This window comes from Aquarana catesbeiana, linkage group LG03, assembly GCF_042186555.1.
Source record: "Aquarana catesbeiana isolate 2022-GZ linkage group LG03, ASM4218655v1, whole genome shotgun sequence".
In the NCBI taxonomy this organism is placed as follows: domain Eukaryota; kingdom Metazoa; phylum Chordata; class Amphibia; order Anura; family Ranidae; genus Aquarana; species Aquarana catesbeiana.
The window spans coordinates 408,209,989-408,229,637 of NC_133326.1; the positions used below are offsets into that span (position 1 = coordinate 408,209,989).

At 43.7% G+C, this 19,649-nt stretch overlaps 1 protein-coding gene across 2 annotated transcripts in view; it reads left to right on the forward strand.

The window, feature by feature from the left end:
* DOCK2 (dedicator of cytokinesis 2) overlaps nucleotides 1-16,288 on the forward strand; it is a 475,532-nt gene extending 459,244 nt beyond the window's left edge. For both annotated transcript variants that reach the window (XM_073620719.1, XM_073620720.1), the window contains exons 51-52: nucleotides 10,941-11,080; nucleotides 12,142-16,288. In XM_073620719.1, coding sequence (XP_073476820.1) covers nucleotides 10,941-11,080; nucleotides 12,142-12,216 — 215 coding nt within the window. In that variant the 3' untranslated portion in view covers nucleotides 12,217-16,288. The remainder of the gene's footprint in view (nucleotides 1-10,940; nucleotides 11,081-12,141) is intronic.
* The last annotated feature ends 3,361 nt before the right edge of the window (nucleotides 16,289-19,649 follow it).

The window sequence follows — 19,649 nt, forward strand, 5'->3', positions numbered from 1 at the left end:
CTTTTTTTTCTCATTTGAAACACCCTCCTTCTCCTTCTTTACTAATTACTTTAGCTCTGTTTTATATTTAAATCAGTATTACACCCAAAAACAAACATACTGTGTAATATATTGCAGCTTACCAATTCTTAGATGTGATGGCTGTATTAAGTTTCCTTTTATAGGCTTTCTTCTATTTTCCTCTGGTGATCCAGCCAGTAGGTTTGTTTTTTTTTTTCAACAGAAAAGCTCTCTTGCAGTTACAGGAATGAGACACAGGGCTGCTGATGGGGGGGACCACTGGTCCTCCTGTAGGGGTCCGAGCACATAGGGGGGCCTGGAAAGGGAGGTGGATCTGTGTGGTGATTACAGAAACAATTCCCTGTGTGTCTCCAGCACTCCAGCACACCAATTCGCCTCCCTTTCCAGGCCGCCCTATGTTCCTAACCCCCCGCAGCGCTGGCAGCTTTCCTCTCCCGTAAAACAGAGAGATGTGTCAGGACACTGACAAGGGGGGAGGGGGAAGGGGTCGGTGAATGTAATTTACCGGTGTCTTGCCGAATAAGTTCCTTCGGCGGATAGGTTCCCCCCCTGTACTGCGCAGGCGCAGCGCCTGCGCAGTACGTACTACTGTCGGCCGCCGGAGATAGCCGAAGCTCAAACGCTTCAATCAGCTGTACACGGCGCCTGCGCTCTGGGTCCAGGTTCCTTCCCCTCTATCCAAGTGGACCTAAAGGGGGAATCTAAAAGTGCCGAGCGCAGCGAGGCCGTGCCCGAAGCGTGGCGAGCGAAGCGAGCCCGCGAGGGGCCCTCTTACAGGCGCCGTGTACAGCTGATTTTCAGCTGTTCCGCTTCGGCTATTTCCGCCAGCTTCTACTGCGCATGCGCAGTAGAGGGGGGAACTAATCCGCCGAGCGGAACTTTCTCGGCAGAACACCGGCCCCTTCCTAGGGCTGTTTTAATGCACAGGCACCTCTGTGAATTGCCCAGGGGTCCTAGGTACATTGAAGTTTCCTCCCCACAGTTCCCTTGCTTTGGCCGGCTTTTTTGCATTTTCTACAGGTCAGTTCCTATTATGGTCTCTTGGATGTCCAGCTGTCTTCAGTGCTCTCTCCCTCCCCGGCATCTTCCTCCCCGCCTCAGCCACAATTTATCCTCACACAGATCCATCCATCTCTCCCTGTCACACTGCTTCTCAGATCCCTGTTATCCCTCGCTCCCTTCTCCCAGCCTGTTTGCGGACATCTAGCAGCCCTGCTAATTTATAGCCTCTTCCACAGCCAGCCAGAATTATTTTCCTGACGCTTTTTCTTGTACCTTCATTTTTTTTATCTCTTTCTCTACCATATACTTAAATACATCTGTATTTTGAGTCATATTATATTGGGAAATAAATATCAATCTATTGGCTAAACCAATTTTGGACCTTGGTTGGTTAAAACATATTTATTTTTATTTAATTTTCTTGTATAAGAACAGTGTATACGCTAAATGTATTTACATAATTTTTTTCAGTGCGAATGTTAAACCTTTGAATTTATAATCCCTTAAACTTTGAATTCATAATCATTCAAACCGGCATGACTACTGCTGCCCAAATATTTTCCACTTTTTGTTCCTTTAGTGAGGGGTTTAACCACTTCAGCCCCAGAAGGATTTACCCCCTTCCTGACCATTTGTTTCCCCACAAATAGAGCTTTATTTTGGAGGTATTTGATCATCTCTGAGGTTTTTATTTTTTGCGCTATAAACAAAAAAAGAGCGACAATTTTGAAAAAAAAGGCAATATTTTTTACTTTTTGCTATAATAAATATCACCAAAAAATATATATAAAAAAACTAATTTTTTCTTCAGTTTTGGCCGATATCTATTCTACATATTTTTGGTAAAAAAACGCAATAAACGTATATTGATTGGTTTGCGCAAAAGTTATAGCGTCTACAAAATAGGGGATAGATTTATGGCATTTTTATTATTATTTTTTTTACTAGTAATGGTGGTGATCTGCGATTTTCGGACACTTTTGACACTATTTTGGGACCATTGTCATTTATACAGCGATCAGTGCTATAAATAGCCATTGATTACTGTATAAATGACACTGGCAGGGAAGGGGTTAAACACTAGGGGGCGATCAAGGGGTTAAGTGTGTCCTAGGGAGTGATTCTAACTGTGGGGAGAGGGGCTACCACTGACATGACAGCAATCATTGCTCCCAATGACGGGGAGCAGTAGCTCGCTGTCATGTCACTAGGCAGAATAGAGAAATGCCTTGTTTACATAGGCATCTCCTCATTCTGCCTCTCCGTCTCACGATCGCAGGTCACCGGCGAACATCGAGTTTATGGGACCAGCGTGCACAGGGTGGCAAATTCAAAGGGACGTACAGGTACGTCCATATGCCTGTACGAAATATTGTGCCGACATATATGTGTGTGCAGTGGCCAGCAAGTGGTTAAGGAAAAAAAATAGCTTGATTCCCCCATTGACACTGACAGTGTTGATGGGAGAATCCCTCCCGCTGAGCTACTGTATTCTGACAGTGTGAGGTTTCCCAGCTATAGCAACCAGCAGTAATTGTATGAAAAAAATACAGACAGGCTCATTGTACTGAAGTTGATCCATAGATTGACTTTGGTAGAACCAGCCTTCCCATAGGTGGATCAAAATTTGACTGGTTCCTGTTGAACTGACTGAATTTCGGTCTGTCTACGGCTGGCTTAAGATTGCAAGTACATGGATTGTTTCCCAGCATCAGGATATGCTGTTAAGTGGATTGTTTTTTCTCATCTAATAATAGTGTATAAGGTGATATCACACTATTGAAGTTTTTTATTTGTAGTATTGTGGTAAAATTAAATTGACGATTATTAGGTACTCATGAGGATTATGACAAATGTAACAAATAAAGTGCTGAAGACCTTATGTAGTAAAAACGTCCATTTGACTTGGGGAGTTTTCTGCTTGCACAGGGTGAGGGATCACATTTGGTTTAACTAGAATCACACGTGGTCAAGAAGAATTATTTGCAGGAGGACACATACAGATTGTTTTTGTAGGACTTTTGTGGTTGTAAAGGTTTTTTTTTTTTTTTTTTTAAATAACAAACATGTCATATTTACCTGCTCTGTACAAAGGTTTTTGCACAGAGCAGCCCCGATCCTCCTTTTCTTGAATCCCTCGGTGGCGCTCTTGGCTCCTTCCCTTATTTGGGTGCCCCCATGGAGAGCCGCTTTCCCTGGGGGCACCCATGCAGGCACGCTCACGAGTCCCTCTGCTGCGTCCATTGACAGAGACAGCAGGACTCGGCCCTGTCCCCTGTCCCCTGACTCCGTGTCACTGGATTTGATTGATGGCAGCGGGAGCCACTGGCACCCGCTGCCATCAATCTATCCAATGAGGACCCGAGACAACAGCTGGAGTTGCTGGGCTTGTTCACATTGCTGGAATGATTGGGTTCAGGTAAGAAAAAGGGGGGTCTCTGGGGGCAGCTGCAGCACAGAAGGTTTTTCACCTTATTATATGCATTAAGGTGAAAAACCATGAGAATTTACAACCCCTTTAAGGCAAATAATGTTTTGTAGTATAATGGTAAGGAGCCATATCCAAGAATTTGCCAGCAAAAATTGTATTATTAGTAACCAATAGGGATGAGCCGAACACCCCCTGGTTCGGTTTGCACCAGAACTTGCGAACAGACAAAATATTTGTGCGAACTCCGTTGAAGTCTTTTGGACACGAACGTCAAAAATCAAAAGTGCTCATTTTAAAGGCTTATATGCAAGTTATTGCCATAAAAAGTGTTTGGGGACCCAGGTCCTGCCCCAGGGGACATGTATCAATGCTAAACAAAGTTTTTAACCACTTCCTGACTAGCCGCTGCAGTTTTACTGCGGCAGAATGGCACGGGTCAGCGAAAAGACGTAGCTGTACGTCGGGCGCGACGATCGGATTTCTTTTCAGAACCAGTCAGTCTCCAGGCCCAGGCCAATGATTTCTGGCCTGGATCTGCTGATCAGTCCTGATGAATTAAATGCTTCCCCTGTCCCTTTGTGTAAACACAGACAGGGGAAGTGATGTCATCTCCCTCTCTGGAATTTTTTTCCATTCCAGAGAGAGGAGAGAAGACATCCACACGTGAGCTGCACCAACACAGTACACATAGGCACACATTTCACCCCCCGATCACCCCCCCAGTTAACCCCTTCACTCCCTGTCACTGTGTCACCCAGTGCAGTGTTCATATTTTTCTTTGTTCACTGTACTGGTGTCATTTGTGACACTAATCAGCGTTAGGGCAGTTAGTGGTAGGCCCAGGTAGCTTTAGGGTACCCCCCAAATCCCCCTTATAAAGGTTTAACCCCTTGATCACCCCCTGTCACCATTAATCACCGTATTAGTTTCACGGGTGACACTGGTTAGTTAGTTTTTTTTGTATAGTGTCAGGGCACCCGACGTACATTACCTAATAAAAGGTTTAACCCCCTGATCACCTGGCAAGTGATATCAGTTAGGTTTTAGCGTCAATTAGGGTCTGCGTCGCCCCAGGCAGCCTCAGAGTAGGGCCAGTAGCCCTAACACCCACGCACGCACCATACACCTCCCTTAGTAGTAAAGTGTCTGAACGGATCGATATCTTTGATCTGATCAGAACTATATTAGCGTCCCCAATAGTTTAGGGTTTCCAAAAATGCAGCATTAGCAGGATCAGCCCAGATACCTGCTAGCACCTGCGTTTAGCCCCTCTGCCCAGCCCAGCCTACCCAAGTGCAGTATCAAGTCACCCATCTGTCAGATTCAGGCTCAGAATACGAACCTGTAGGCAGCAACGGCACCCTGACAGATAGCTCTGACAACAGAGTAGTGGTCCCTGCCACATTCTTCTGCTGTTTTGAGGTGCAAGAACTGCAGGGCTCTTGTATGGAGCAGAGAGCCAGTATTAGTGCCGTTCATCCTTCTGCTGAAATGGCGAGCACCAGCGGCCTAGTACATCCTGGTCGTACATCCAGCACTGCAGTAACACTTGGTGACGTGGCGAGTACCATAAGTGCAGTTCAAACTGGTGAGGTGGCTAGCACAACTAGTGTCCAGCAGCCTCCAAGAAGACAAAGACAGGCCCATTGAGCCCATAGTGTCCTTCCTACTGCATTTGCCAATCCAAATTGGGAGCCCACCACTTCTGCAGCACCCGTACTTCCCCCATTCACTGGCCAACCTGGAATTCGGGTGGAAACAGTTGATTTTACGTCACTTGATTTTTATTCGCTGTTTTTCACGGAAGATCTCTATAGATCTATTGTGGACCAAATCAATTTGTATGCTGGTCAATTAATCGCATCTAATCCCCAGTTGACCCTTGCCAGAGATTGGAGACCTATTACGGTCTACGAATTTAAGACCTAGGTCTATCCCTCCTCATGGGCATAACTAAAAAAAGTGAGTTGCAGTCATATTGGTCCACTGACCCAATTCACCATATGCCCGTGTTCTCTGCTTGCATGACCAGGACACGATACAAGCAGATCTTGCAGTTCATGCATTTCAGTGACAATGAACTGTCTTCCTGGGGGTGACCCTGAATACGGCCAGCTCTAGGAATGGTTCTGGTCGTCCCAAATGTCTTCCATTTAAGGATTATGGAGGCCACTGTGCTCTTAGGAACCTTAAGTGCAGCAGAAATTTTTTTTGTAACCTTGGCCAGATCTGTGCCTTGCCACAATTCTGTCTGTGAGCTCTTCAGGCAGTTCTTTTAACCTCATGATTCTCATTTGCTCTGACATGCACTGTGAGCTGTAAGGTCTTATATAGACAGGTGTGTGGCTTTCCTAATCAAGTCCAATCAGTATAATCAGTATAAACACAGCTGGACTCAAATGAAGGTGTAGAATCATCTCAAGGATGATCAGAAGAAATGGACAGCACCTGAGTTAAATATATGAGTACCACAGCAAAGGGCCTGAATACTTAGGACCATGTGATATTTCAGTTTTTCTTTTTTAATAAATCTGCAAAAATGTCAACAATTCTGTGTTTTTCTGTCAATATGGGGTGCTGTGTGTACATTAATGAGGAAAATAAATGAACTTAAATGATTTTAGCAAATGAGTGAAAAATGTAATGTAAGGGGGTCTGAATAAGTCCCCACTGTGTGTGTATATATATATATATATATATATATATATATATATATATATATATATATATACACTAGACTGTGTGGGCCTGGTATGGATTTTGGGAGGACCCCCACGCAATTTATTTTTAAAATTTTGGCGCAGTGTTCCCCTTAATATCCATACCAGACCCAAAGGGCCTGGTAATGGACTGGCGGGGGGGGGGGGGGGGGGTAACCCATGCCATTTTTATCTAGATTGCCGGGATCCAACAATTAATTACGAGTTTAAAATGACATTTTTCCCTTTAGAAATGTAATTTTGCTGTGTTGCTGTTCTAAACACGAGGAAGATGCGCTACTTTACAGGCATACTATGGACACTCCCTAGGCCAGTGATGGCGAACCTTGGCACCCCAGATGCTTTGGAACTACATTTCCCATGATGCTTATGCACTCTGCAGTGTAGTTGAGCATCATGGGAAATGTAGTTCCAAAACAGCTGTGGTGACAAGGTTTGCCATCAGTGTCTTAGGCACTATATTTAAAGGATTATTTCATTTTTATTGTTTCACTTTTAACATTATTAAAATCGCTGCTCCTGAAAAATCTGACGTTTTTTTAAAACTTTTGTTTGCATTGATACATTTTCCCTGGGGCAGGACCCGGGTCCCCAAACACTTTTTATGACAATAACTTGCATATAAGCCTTTAAAATGAGCACTTTTGATTTTTCACGTTCGTGTCCCATAGACTTTAACAGTGTTCGCACAAATTTTTTGCCTATGCACAAGTTCTGGTGCGAAGCGAACCGAACCGGGGGGGTGTTCGTCTAATCCCTAATCCCTAGTAACCAACATGGATATATGAAGGGGCGGAGCTAGTAGAAGCATTTGCAGCACACAAAAACATATGTGATGTTTGCAGAGTGCTCCAGTATTGCTATTTACATTTTTGATTGGTCATCACAATGATCACAAAGTACAAATGTTGTAATATATGGGTGATTTTGGGTTCTCTGTTCTATGTCTCCAAGAATGGCCTCAGCCCCTCTGGCACACCTGGTTAGTTATAGAATTACTGCACACACTTTCAAAAATGCAAGTGAAGTACCAATATCCTGGCTGTGGATTGCTATCAGAAACAGACAGACACAACTGGTAGTGATAAATGAGCTGAATATATTATCAAAAGGCATATGGAAACTTACAACATGTTTAAACCTTGCTGCAAAGAATTAATATATTAGAAAAGACAACCTTCAATGCATAGCAACTGTAAGTATAGAAAGGGCAGTAATCTATATGCCCTTAACACAGGCGCTGAGAGGGAGGGGAGAAAACTGGTCAACTTCTCAGCTCCTTCTGGGCTGCAAACACCCTTGAGAGGCAAATATACAAAGAAAAGAATGGGTTACACAAGTACAGTAAGCACAGTTCTGTAACGTTACAGGTCCTGAGGTGAAGAATAGTAGTGCATTCTGCTAGAAAACGGTGGGGCCCTTGTTTTAAGAATAGGTTTAAACAAGATTGCGTGAAGCAGTAATCATCTAGAATGTTCCGTTGGGTAGAAATTTAAAAGGACAAACTACTAGAGATGGCAACTCCAAACAAGCATCCCGTGACACTAAAAAGGGAAATTGATGTCTGCATACAGTGTCAGTATTGTGTCAAGAGGATGTTGGGTTTACACCCGCTCACCATTCTTCTGTGCAATGACACAATAATAGTTCTAGGTGCTGTTTCAGGCTCCTGATGCTCCTAGCAATGATGTAAGGCACTGGATCTCTTGCTGATGGCCGATCGAGATGACTGGTAGCGAAACTCGCAAACTGAACAGGCAATGGCCGACCCGTGGTGGACCACATGGCTGTCTCTGCTCCTGGCTCCCCTCAGGCGTCCTCAGTCTCCAGGCAACACTCTCCTGGCAGTCTTTGGAAAAGCTTGGTTTCTCCCCCTCTGATGCTGCCAGAGTCTGGCTCTCCCTCTCTCTTTCCCTGTTCAGCAGTTTTTTCTCACACCTGTCACCTCACCACACTCTCTCTCTCTCTTGTCCCCTCAGACAAATCTCCTTAGTCTTCTCACAGTCTCTTTTTTTTTCACTTTCTCTGTCCCTCCTCCTCTTTCAGGGCATGCTGGGAGCTGTACTTTATCCCCTGTAATCCAGAGTGGTGCTGCTTGTGATAGGGACTTCATGTCCCATCATCCTCCTCCCTAGCTGCTCATTGGTCCCCTCTTCAGCCAATGGGGGGGAGAAAGGGAGGAATCAGAGCGGGCTGCAATCTCCGCTCTATCTTCAACCTGTGCTGTGACAAGACCTCTGGGGGGGTGAGCGAGGGGCAGGGTGTGTGCTGACAGCCCACGCTCTCCCCTTGTCACAGCGCCGCTGTCAGTGTTCTGCCCTACGGGCTCAAGCGGGGGGATGAACAGACTGAGCAGCAGGCAGAAGAGGGAGACACACGTCCGCAGCTTCCCCTCCTCCATGCTCCTCACAACAGCTCCCATCTTCTGCTGTGGTAGCGCTCGCGCGTGGGGGGGGGCCCGCAGCCACCCACAGCACAGTCGCCCCAGTGTCCCCCCTGTGGGTCTCCCGGCAGCCCGCAGCTGCCTGACAATGCTTGGGGGGAGGGCTCAACAACCCCGCTACATAAACAATTAATCTACGTAGTATCCAATCAGGCAGGCCTTTGTTCTACATAGTTGGTGGTAGATCCAAAAGATATTGTACAATCATATTTTATAGTGTATGGTAAGCTGGAGGCTGCCCATAGATGGATCTTTTTTTTTTTTTTCAGTCAATGGCCGATCAAAAAAAACTGAGTAGATCCCTCCCATCCACACAACTAAGTTGGATGAGATAATCCTTTCCACTGACACATCTATGTCAGCGCTACAGATAGAAGGAAACATTTCTGCTGGTTTGAGAGAAGTTGATCATTAAAAATGGACTTCACCTTTAGCAAGAATGACCATAGATGGAGTGAAACGTATCCGGTCCTTGCTGGACCAGTTGAATGTCCATCCATCTATGGCCAGCTTTATTAGCTCCTGCATAAAATCCTTGTTGTTTTCTTTTGTCCAGGGAGCTCACTAAGCCTCCATGTATATGAGTTCTTTAGGGCCCATTCACATGCAGTGCAGACATGTGTCCTGTGCATGGCTCTCTTTTATCAGTACAGGGATGTGTGCATCCCTGTGCCAGCGTCCTATTCACTTCTATTGGAACCCACACCTGCATGTCATATTAGAATACAGTGGCTGTGTCCAGGCAGCCTCATGTCCCAGTAGATTAATGGGGCACTTGGCATGGGGATGTGCGCAACACCTATGTACCCCTTGCTGGTAAAAAACAGCCCTGCATGGGAGACACATGTTTGCACCTCTTGTGAATGGGCCCTTACTAAAAATAGAATGTGACAGAACAGTTGCCTCCACAGCAAATAACAGTGATATCAAACCTAACAGTGTGTTACCTGTCAGCTGAGAGACAAAGGAGAGAACACCACTCAGTTTGGCAGTGCAGCAGAGAGGAGGGGGTCTGAGGGGAAGGGCACAGGAGGAAGGGGCACTACACAGACAAGGAATGGGCTCAGACATCCAGACAGTGTGAGAGATAAGGCAGGAGTCATAGAGACTGGAGAGGGAGGAGAGAAGCCGCTGTCCAGGCATGGAGAGGAGCAGAAAAGTAAATCAAGAAAGCATTGACAACCATTGCCTTCCGAACCTGAAATGCCCAGCAAACTGCGCCCTCTTCACACTGTAAACCATTCTGGTATAACTATAGTATATTTTGCTATAGCTTTCAATGCCGTATCCCACAAACACTAGAACTACAAATGGTCTATTGTCATCAATTAAATTGCATGTACATAGATTGAAACTGGTCACAGTAGTAGTTAGTAGTAGGCTAATTTTTGGAATTATTGTGAGTTGTGAATGGTGTTCCCCAGCCCTCTGGCTTGGGATTTCTGTTTAACTTGTTCATAAAGAAAGTAGAGGTTGGAATAAATAATTCCATTCAATGATACAAAGGTAAGCAAGGCAATAGCTTCACTACAAAATATGGCAATTCTATAACAAAATCTAGATAAGTAATGCACTCGGGAGCTAAAAATTTGCAGCAAGATACTCACTAGGGAAGAACCTCTGGGGGAATTGGGGATGGAAAAGGATCTAAGGGGTTATAGTACATGACAGACTCAGCAATAGCATGCAATGCCAAGCTGCAGCATGCAAGGCTCACAGACTATTATAGTGAGGTAAACCTCATCCACAAGGTTCTGAATGTTCACAAACAATAGAGCCTAATGCCGCGTACACACGAGCCACTTTATGGCAGACTTTGTCCTGCGGACTTTTCAATGGACTTTACGACGGACTTTCTGAATAAACGGACTTGCCTACACACGATCAACCAAAGTCAGACGGATTCGTACGTGATGACGTACGACCGGACTAAAACAAGAAAGTTCATAGCCAGTAGCCAATAGCTGCCCCAGCGTTGGTTTTTGTCCATCGGACTAGCATACGTACGAGCGGACTTTTCGACCGGACTCGAGTCCGTCGAAAAGATTTGAAACATGTTTCATTTCTAGGTCCGTCGAACTTTTGGGGAAAAAAGTCTGCTGGAGCCCACACACGATCGAATTGTCCGACGGACTCCGGTCCACCGAACCAAGTATGCCGTAAAGTCCGGTCGTGTGTACGCGGCATAAGTGTCGCAAAATAGTATGACTGTGTTGAGCATTTTTTTTTTTTTTACAACAACAAGGTTTCATAATTGCAGTAATTTTCTAACACACACAGTAGCTCTGTTTTTCAGCTGGTTGTCCTTGTTTTTTATATTTAGGATTAACATTCACTGTCAGTGGCCCAACATATGAAGACCAAAATCAAAGTCCCAGAATGAGCCAATCAAATATTGTTGGATTTGAGACAGATAAGAAAACTGTAAAGAAAAGCAAGATGAACCAGTTTTTTAAAACAATGGTGAGTTCTTCATTTTTATCTGAAAAGACTACAAAAAAGCCCTCACTGCACACCTAATTGACCTTATCTCAGGATATCAATATTTCCTACATGTCGCTTTGTCGGGGGGGCGCGACACTTTGCTTCATTATTGGAGCAGAGTGGAGGAGAGCAGAGTACGGAGTGGCAAATCACCTGGGATGCATCTTCTTGAGTCACTGGGACCCATTGTTTCTCATGGGAGATTGTTGGCCAGGTGCATCAGTGCATCATTTATCCCAGTCCTTGCTGTGGCCAATGCCATTAGCTGCCCTTTGTTCCCTCTCCTCAGTCTGGTTCCCTATAGGCCCAATCTGTGGTTCCGCTTACAGCACCTCCGGTCTGCAGAGCCTCACTGTGGTCCCTGGGAGACAGCAGGGGCTGCCTATGGGTGGCCTAATGTAACATCCAGCAAAATGCAGGAGAGCACTCTCCTGAAACAAAGCTGTTGAAACACTCAGTGGAAGTGAACACAAGCACAATGGGACATTCTATAACTTCATGCACATATGTAGAAATTGAACCTGGGTTCCCAGCACTGAAAGGCAAGAGTGTTAACGAGTATTGCCATATTTTCTTTGCAGCCAGCTTTTTAGAGATAGGTGGTGTTTGCTAGGTTTAAAGAATAATTATGTTAGTACCCAGCAGGATACTCAGCTTGCATCTACAACTGCAATATTTTTGGTTTGTGAGGCTGTGTGCCAAAGTTTTGGAGGGGATCGGGCAGTGGTGCCCAAACACCACTGTTCTGGGATGTCATATGGTGCTCTCTAATTGGCATGCCAATAAAGTGTTAAATCTGAGATGATGTGCTTTGCAGACCCTGGTGTTGTACAGCTGTCAGGTAGGCCAGTGGGAGGATTCCTAATGGTGGCTCTGGGAATAGCATACAGAGTTTCTTAGCTTTTTCTAGATTTAAAACCCATTCACCATGATGTTTTCTAAATTCTTGGTAGCAGAAAATACATAGGCTGTCCTAAAACCATTTGACTTTCTTGAGAAAAATAATAAGCTCAGTAAATTTCTTTTATTTCTATTTTCAGCGTCCCTCCAAGGTTACTGATGATGGAAAGCAAACTACAGACTTGCCAACAGAAACCCTGTCAATAGACCTCTAATTTTCTTCTGCAGAATTCAAGCTGTTTACATGCATTGTGGAGTATCTAAAAATATAATCAAAGAGTCTTAAAGAGTCTAGTCTTGAGAAAAAAATATGGAGGTGGGAATGCGACTACCATTGTTCACTTTCTCCTAGTAAAGGCTACTTACCTGACTGTTATCCCAACCTCTTATCGTCAATACAAAGCTGAGGAAAAGTCAAAGTCCATATCTGCATATGTGTTCGAGCTAAGTTTTTCATTTGTTAGCCAGGCAACCAGAATTTCTAGAAGTAGGTCAGTAACTACAGTCTCTATAGTTTTTCTATTAAAGATTTTTATAAAAGTAGTTGTAAACCTTAGTCATGGAATCTGAGCAAAGAACATATATCTGTAGTGTTTACTTATCTCTCTCCAAAGCTCTGAGTGTCATTTTATTCTAGTGCTTCATTCCTCTGTTATCAGCATGAGTCACTTCTGAGATGTTTCCACAACACATAAGATAAATTTGTGTCGGGGGAGCTCAGAACAGTGCTTGTCTATTCAAAACACAGTTCCTCTGCTGTGTGGAGGGGGTGTGTGCCTTCCTTTCCTCCAATCAGCTCTCACACACTGTAACTGCAGCCCCTCCGCCCCCTCCTCTGTGCTCCTGATAGATGTGGAAGGATTTTTAAACTTTCTACCCTTTTGAAGGGGTGTAGAGAAGAGAAGACTACAGATAAACAAGTAAAACCTATGTAGGAGGATTTGTTTAAGCTCTGTGTATCATCTGAAGCTGTTCACTTCACTGGGCATATGAGAGGGTTAACAACCACTTTATTATGGTCATGATTTACTGTCAATATAGCTTTATTTACCCGACTAAAATGACAAAATCAAAAATTTAAATCAGCGCAGCAAAAATGATTATTAACCGATTCCGACCGGCTCACGCATATTTACTGCGGCACAATGGCACCGCTGGGCAAAACCTTGTATGGGTATGGGGTCACCTTTAAGAGCCGCCAGAGGGCAAGCATGTTTGTGTGCATGAGAGCCAGCACAGGGATTTGTGTGTGTAAACACACAAATCCCTGTTCTGTCAGGGGAGACATATCATTTGTTCCTACTAAGTAGAAACAACGATATGTCTCCTCCCCCAGTCAGTCCAATTCCCTCACAGTTAGAACATGCATTTAACCCCTTGATCGCCCCCTAGTGTTAACCCCTTCCCTACCAGTGACATTTACACAGTAATCAGTGCATTTTTATAGCACTGATCGCTGTATAAATGTCAATGGTCCCAAAAATGTGTCCAAAGTGTCCGATTTATCCGTCGCAATGTCGCAGTACCGCTAAAAATCACTGATCACCGCCATTACTAGTAAAAAAAAAGAATAATAAAAATGCCATAAATCTTTCCCATAGTTTGTAGACACTATAACTTTTGGGCAAACCAATCAATATACGCTTATTGTGATTTTTTTACCAAAAATATGTAGAAGAATTTATATTGGCCTAAACTGATGAAGAAATTTGTTTTTAAAAACATTTTTGGTGATATTCATTATAGCAAAAGGTAAAAAATATTGGGTTTTTTTTCAAAATTGTCGCTCTTTTTTTGTTTATAAAAAAATAAAAACTGCAGAGGTGATCAAATACCACCAAAAGAAAGCTCTATTTTGTGGGAAAAAAAGGATGCAAATTTCGTTTGGGTACAGCATTGCGTGACTGCACAATTGTCAGTTAAAGCGACACAGTGCCAAATTGTAAAAAGTGCTCTGGTCAGGAAGGGGGTAAAATCTCCCGGGACTGAAGTAGTTAAACAGTCCAAAAAGTCCCATAAAGATGTGGCAACAAACACCTCCAAACTGTGAATATATATTAAAATAAGTTGTGAAATAGAAACAGAGTTGAGCTCTGTGACGTTCACTGGAGTTGCGCCGCTAGAGGTGGTGAGCCGGATGATTCGTGTTTGCTAAACGTGTTATTCTTTTTACCTTTTTGTAAGTGCAACTTTGTAAGCGGTTTGAATAAAAGAGTTATTACGGTAATACACTATGTCTGTCCTTTCTGCCCTTTTATATTCATTCAGTGGGGAGCTGTGAGGGTGGATCTTTATATCCCATCAAGGAGGAGAGAAGCCGCCCACCTGGGTTTAAGGAGATAAGCTGCTTTTTATTTGTATGGAGGTGAGCAGGCTCTTCGTTTTGGTGACGGATACTCACAGTGCATGAAGAGATTAGGCACGGGGTGCTTTGAAGTAGATGAGCAAATATCCACAGAAGATTTTTACCTACATTGTTTTGTTTCTATTTATTTCATGATATATTCACAGTTTAGAGGTGTATGTCACCACATCTTTATGGGACTTTTTGGACTGTTTAATAAGAATTTTTGCTGTGTTACACTGATTAAATTTTTTTTTATTTACTAGAGATGTTGTGGAATCACTTATACAGTGTTTGGCTGGCTAGCATTCTCAATTTATTTTATTTATTGTCTTGCTTTTTATTCATTTGTTTAAGGTTTTTCGCACTGATTGCTATAATTATATTTATTGACTAAAACTACAGGATATTTTTTTTTGACCTAACAATTTTTTTCAGTCCAGACTTAAAAATAACTTTTATAATTAAAAACCATACCAAGCATAATGCTAAGTCAGGTGTTTTGATAGAAATACAAAACATGGCTACAATCAACTTATAAATTGTAACATTAACATGTATGTTCAAAATAGCAGAATATGAATGACTTAACTTTTTTAAAAAATGTAATATGTTGCACTGTTCAAGGCTGCATTAGTTTTCATTGTTCAGGCTAAGAACATTTTCAGCAAGTGCAGAAAATACTTGTTGATACAGTGTAATTGTCACTTCCTGCAAATTGAACTGGAAGCATAAAACTATTTTATCTTCTGTCTATAAGCTGTTAACTACCCATCCCCCATAAAGGAACAAAAGCAGAAATGATTACATGTAACTTTGAAATAATCCAAAACAAGGACGGGAGAGCTGCTCACCATAAAAGCAAACTTCTAGTTTATTAAAGCCAAACAATGCACAGACAATTCACCTGGTGTCATTTTATTTAATTTCTTACAATTCCAAAAATTTGTGACAAAAAAATTACAACTTCAAAAAACTTGCCATGCCTCTTACTAAACACCTTGGACTGTCTGCTTTCCGAAAAGGGGTAATTTGGGGGGTATTTGTACTGTCCTGGCATTTTAGGACCTCAAGAAATGAGACTGGCCTTCAGTACATCAGGATTGATAAATTTTCTTTTTTTTTTTAGGAAAGTGATGAGTCAGAATACATACATAGTACATATTAAGGCACAAAGTTTGAAATATCAATAAGGTATCCAGTTTAGCAGCAACAATGCTTCCAAGCCCTCTTGCTGAGTTAGGGACTAAGGGAAGGGGAGGAAAGAAGAATTGACCAATTTTCAAATATATATACCGTAGATTGTAGACTTTATAACTTTCACACAGACTAAATGCTATACATTGACATATACAATAAATACAGCAGAATATATTTTGGCCTAAATTTATGAAGTAAGATATTTTATTTGCAACATTTTATAACAGAAACCAAGAAAAGCTAGGGGTTTTTTTTCAAAAATTTTGGTAGTTTTTCATTTATATAGCAAAAAAATAAATAAATAAATAAAAGTGTTGATTAAATACCACCAAATGAAAGCTCTATCTTTCCAAAAAAAATATGATGATGATAGATTTCATTAGGTTACAATGTTGCATGACTGGGTAATTGTCATTCAAAGTGTGACAGCTCTGAAAATTTAAAAATGGCCTGGACAGGAAGGGGAACATGTTCGGTATTGAGGTGGTTAAACGTGAATGCATGTGTTAGTGTAATTGGAAAAAATATAATAGAGTCAGCTTAAACTATATTTGGTTTTCGTGTTCAGTTTAAAACATTTGAGATAATTGTTAAAAAAAAAAAAAAAAAAATTATTTTCAATGTAATAACTTTTACTTTTGAAGCAGTTATACAAGGGTTGTTTGATACTGTTTTCATGTGTTTAATTAATATATTTTATAATTGTATGAACAATTTAGAATAAAAATTATATTGCATAAACAGTGTTTTCACTCACATGTTTATCCACAGAGTATGTGCATGCAGACAATTTTTCTTGGGACTTTATCCATACTTTATTCATACATTGTATCAAAATCTTAATCAGGTGACACCTCAGAGAAAAATGTCCATGTTCATATATAATGCTAATTTAATTAACCATAAAAAAACTGACAAATATAGCATGGCATTAGAATTCAGTGTATTCCAAAGAATCTTTTCCTCCATCGGTGCAGCTAGGGCACGGCAGGGGACAAAAATTCAGAAAAGGTTTATTTTCTGTATATATGCTTGCAGATTCTTGTTATCTGTGGAAAATCATACAATTCTGGATTTTAGATAGCTGGGCATCAACATTTCTTGACTGTTTGGATGAATCTACACTAATATTCACAGAAAGAAAAAAAAAATTAAAATAGGATAATTGAGGTGTGTGTGTGTTGATAGCGCTAAAGCAATAGACGTAAAAATTGGTTCCGCTGGATCTGCTGTAAAGTGATTTTTCCTTCAAAGAAGCAGACTCATAATTGAAATGTAGTATGGGCGGACCCTGTTTTGGTTCTAGGCTGCTACCTCTCTGATAGCAACAAAGAGATCAATCATCAGATGGTAAATTCCTGAATGTGTATGAAGGAGTGCCTGGTGGTGCTCAAGTTCATCTCACTTGAAGTACTTTTTGAAACATTTAGGCTGCTTTCACACTGCTCTGTTGCAAAAACATGGTGAAAACGCATATGCATTTTTGCTGCAGTTTGCACCTGTAAAAAAAAAGGACATGTGACTCAAAAAATGCAGCGAAAATGCAACTGCAGATGCGTTTTTGAATCTTTTTTTGCAATGTGTTTTCCATTCATTTTAATGGGGAGGTGCATTTTTGGTGCACAACAAAAATGCAGCATGTAGGACTTTTAAAAACGCAACTGACTGGTATGAAGAGGTCTATAGGATTTATTGGTCATGCATTTTTCTTCCACTTTTGGTAAGGTAATTTTCCTTTCCTGATGCAAAGCATGACAGCATATACGTATGGGTGGGCTCTGTCCCCTGCCCAATTCCAGGACTGGTTATACTATATAACAGGGCCGATCCTAGGCGGGTGCACGGGGTGCAGTTCACCCAGGCGCCACAGAGGTGGGGGCGCTCAAGCGCCAGAGTGCTCCCCTCCCTCCTCCTCCTCTCCTTGTTGGTGTCCACAGGCCGCTCTCTCCGCCGCCGCTGTAATTCCTGCCCAAGTCCGTCCCCGCCCGCTCCATCCTCCTGTCAGAGGAGATCGGAGTGGCTGTCTCTGTTCGGAGAGAGACCCGCGAAGTGACGTCGTTGGGGGGGCGGGGCGGTCCGTGCCGGTCACGGTCACGATCTTCTCCACCCGGGTGGCGTGGCTGCACGCCCGGGTGGGGTTTGTCCTGAGGGGGGGTTTGTGGGGGGGAGTCTGTACTAATAGAGGAGGGGGGTTTGTTGGGGGGAGTCTGTACTAATGGAGGGGGGTAGTTTGTCCTGAAGGGGGTCTGTACTAATGGGGGGGTTAGTTTATCGGGGGGTCTGTACTAATGGAGGGGGGGTAGTTTGTCCTGAAGGGGGTCTGTACTAATGGGGGGGTTAGTTTATCGGGGGGGTCTGTAATAATGGAGGGGGGGTTTGTCCTGAGGGGGGTCTGTACTTATGGAGGGGGGGTCTGTACTAATGGAGGGGGGGTTTGTGGGGGGGTCTGTACTAATGGAGGGGGATCTGTACTAATGGAGGCGGGTGGTTTGTGGGGGGTCTACTCTGTACTAATGGAGGGGGGGTGGTTGGTGGGGGGGTCTGTACTAATGGAGGGGGGGTGGTTTGTCCTGAGGGGGGTCTGTACTAATGGGGAGTGGTTTATGGGGGTCTGTACTAATGGAGGGGGGTGGTTTGTGTGGGGGGTCTGTGCTAATGGAGGGGGGGTAGTTTGTCCTGAGGGGGGTCTGTACTAATGGGGGGTGGTCTGTACTAAGGGAGGGGGGTGGTTTATGGGGGGAGTCTGTACTAATGGAGCGGTGTGGTTTGTGTGGGGGGTCTGTACCAATGGAGGGGGGTCTGTACTAATGGAGGGGGGTAGTTTGCCCTGAGGGGGGTCTGTACCAATGGGGGGTGGTTTATGGGGGGGTCTGTACTAATGGAGGGGGGTGGTTTGTCAGGGGGTCTGTACTAATGAAGGAAGGTCTGTACTGAGGGAGGGGTTTATACTTAGTGGGGCGTCTGCACTGACGGAGGGGGTCTATACTTAATGGAGGGAGTCTGTACTGAGGGGCGACTATAGTTGGTGGAGAGGGGGATGACACCATGTTTTACCGCACTGGGTGACACCAACCATAGTGACATCACTGCAGCTGTGGGCTCTTCTTTCCCCCCTCCCTCTCCCTCCCCTCCCTCTCCCTCTCCTCGCGCTGCTGTACTAGTGAGCAGCGCTTGCCAGCACAGCTTCCCCACTATGTTTCTTCCCCCGCCTTCATATCGGCCAGGGAAGAAATAGAATAAAAATATAATCAGAGAAGAGGATTGTGGGACATGTAGTCCCGAGGACTGGCAGCCCCATTGTAACACGGAAACTGCAGCCCACACAGCATGCCCAGCTGAATGGGATAGAGAGAGAGCCAGGAGCCCGGGAAAGCTTTCAGGGAAGTTCACCCAGGACTCCAGAGGGAGAGGACAGTGCTGAGGGAACACCATCAGAGAAAGAACCCCGCTGCCCTGCGGAGAAAGGAATGGAGTCATTGCCAGAATGCAGATCTGGGCTCTACCCAGCGGAGTCGCCACGGGCAATTCAGAGTGAGCTGACTCCTGATCAGAGGAATCGTTGTTGCTGGGTCAGGTGAGAGGGCAGATCGGCCATTATCTCCTGTAGTATGTCTGCAGTCTTTTGACCATCTCCTGTATTATATCTGCACTCTCTGACCGCCTCCTGTGCTATGTCTGCAGTCTCTGATCATCTCCTGTACTATGTCTGCAGTCTCCGTTCATCTCCTGTATTATGTCTGCAGTCTCTGACCATCTCCTGTACTATGTCTGCAGTCTCTGATCATCTCCTGTACTATGTCTGCAGTCTCTGACCATCTCCTGTGCTATGTCTGCAGTCTCTGACCATCTCCTGTACTATGTCTGCAGTCTCTGATCATCTCTGATCATCTCCTGTACTATGTCTGCAGTCTCTGATCATCTCCTGTACTATGTCTGCAGTCTCTGACCATCTCCTGTGCTATGTCTGCAGTCTCTGTCCATCTCCTGTACTATGTCTGCAGTCTCTGATCATCTCCTGTACTATGTCTGCAGTCTCTGATCATCTCCTGTACTATGTCTGCAGTCTCTGATCATCTCCTGTACTATGTCTGCAGTCTCTGATCA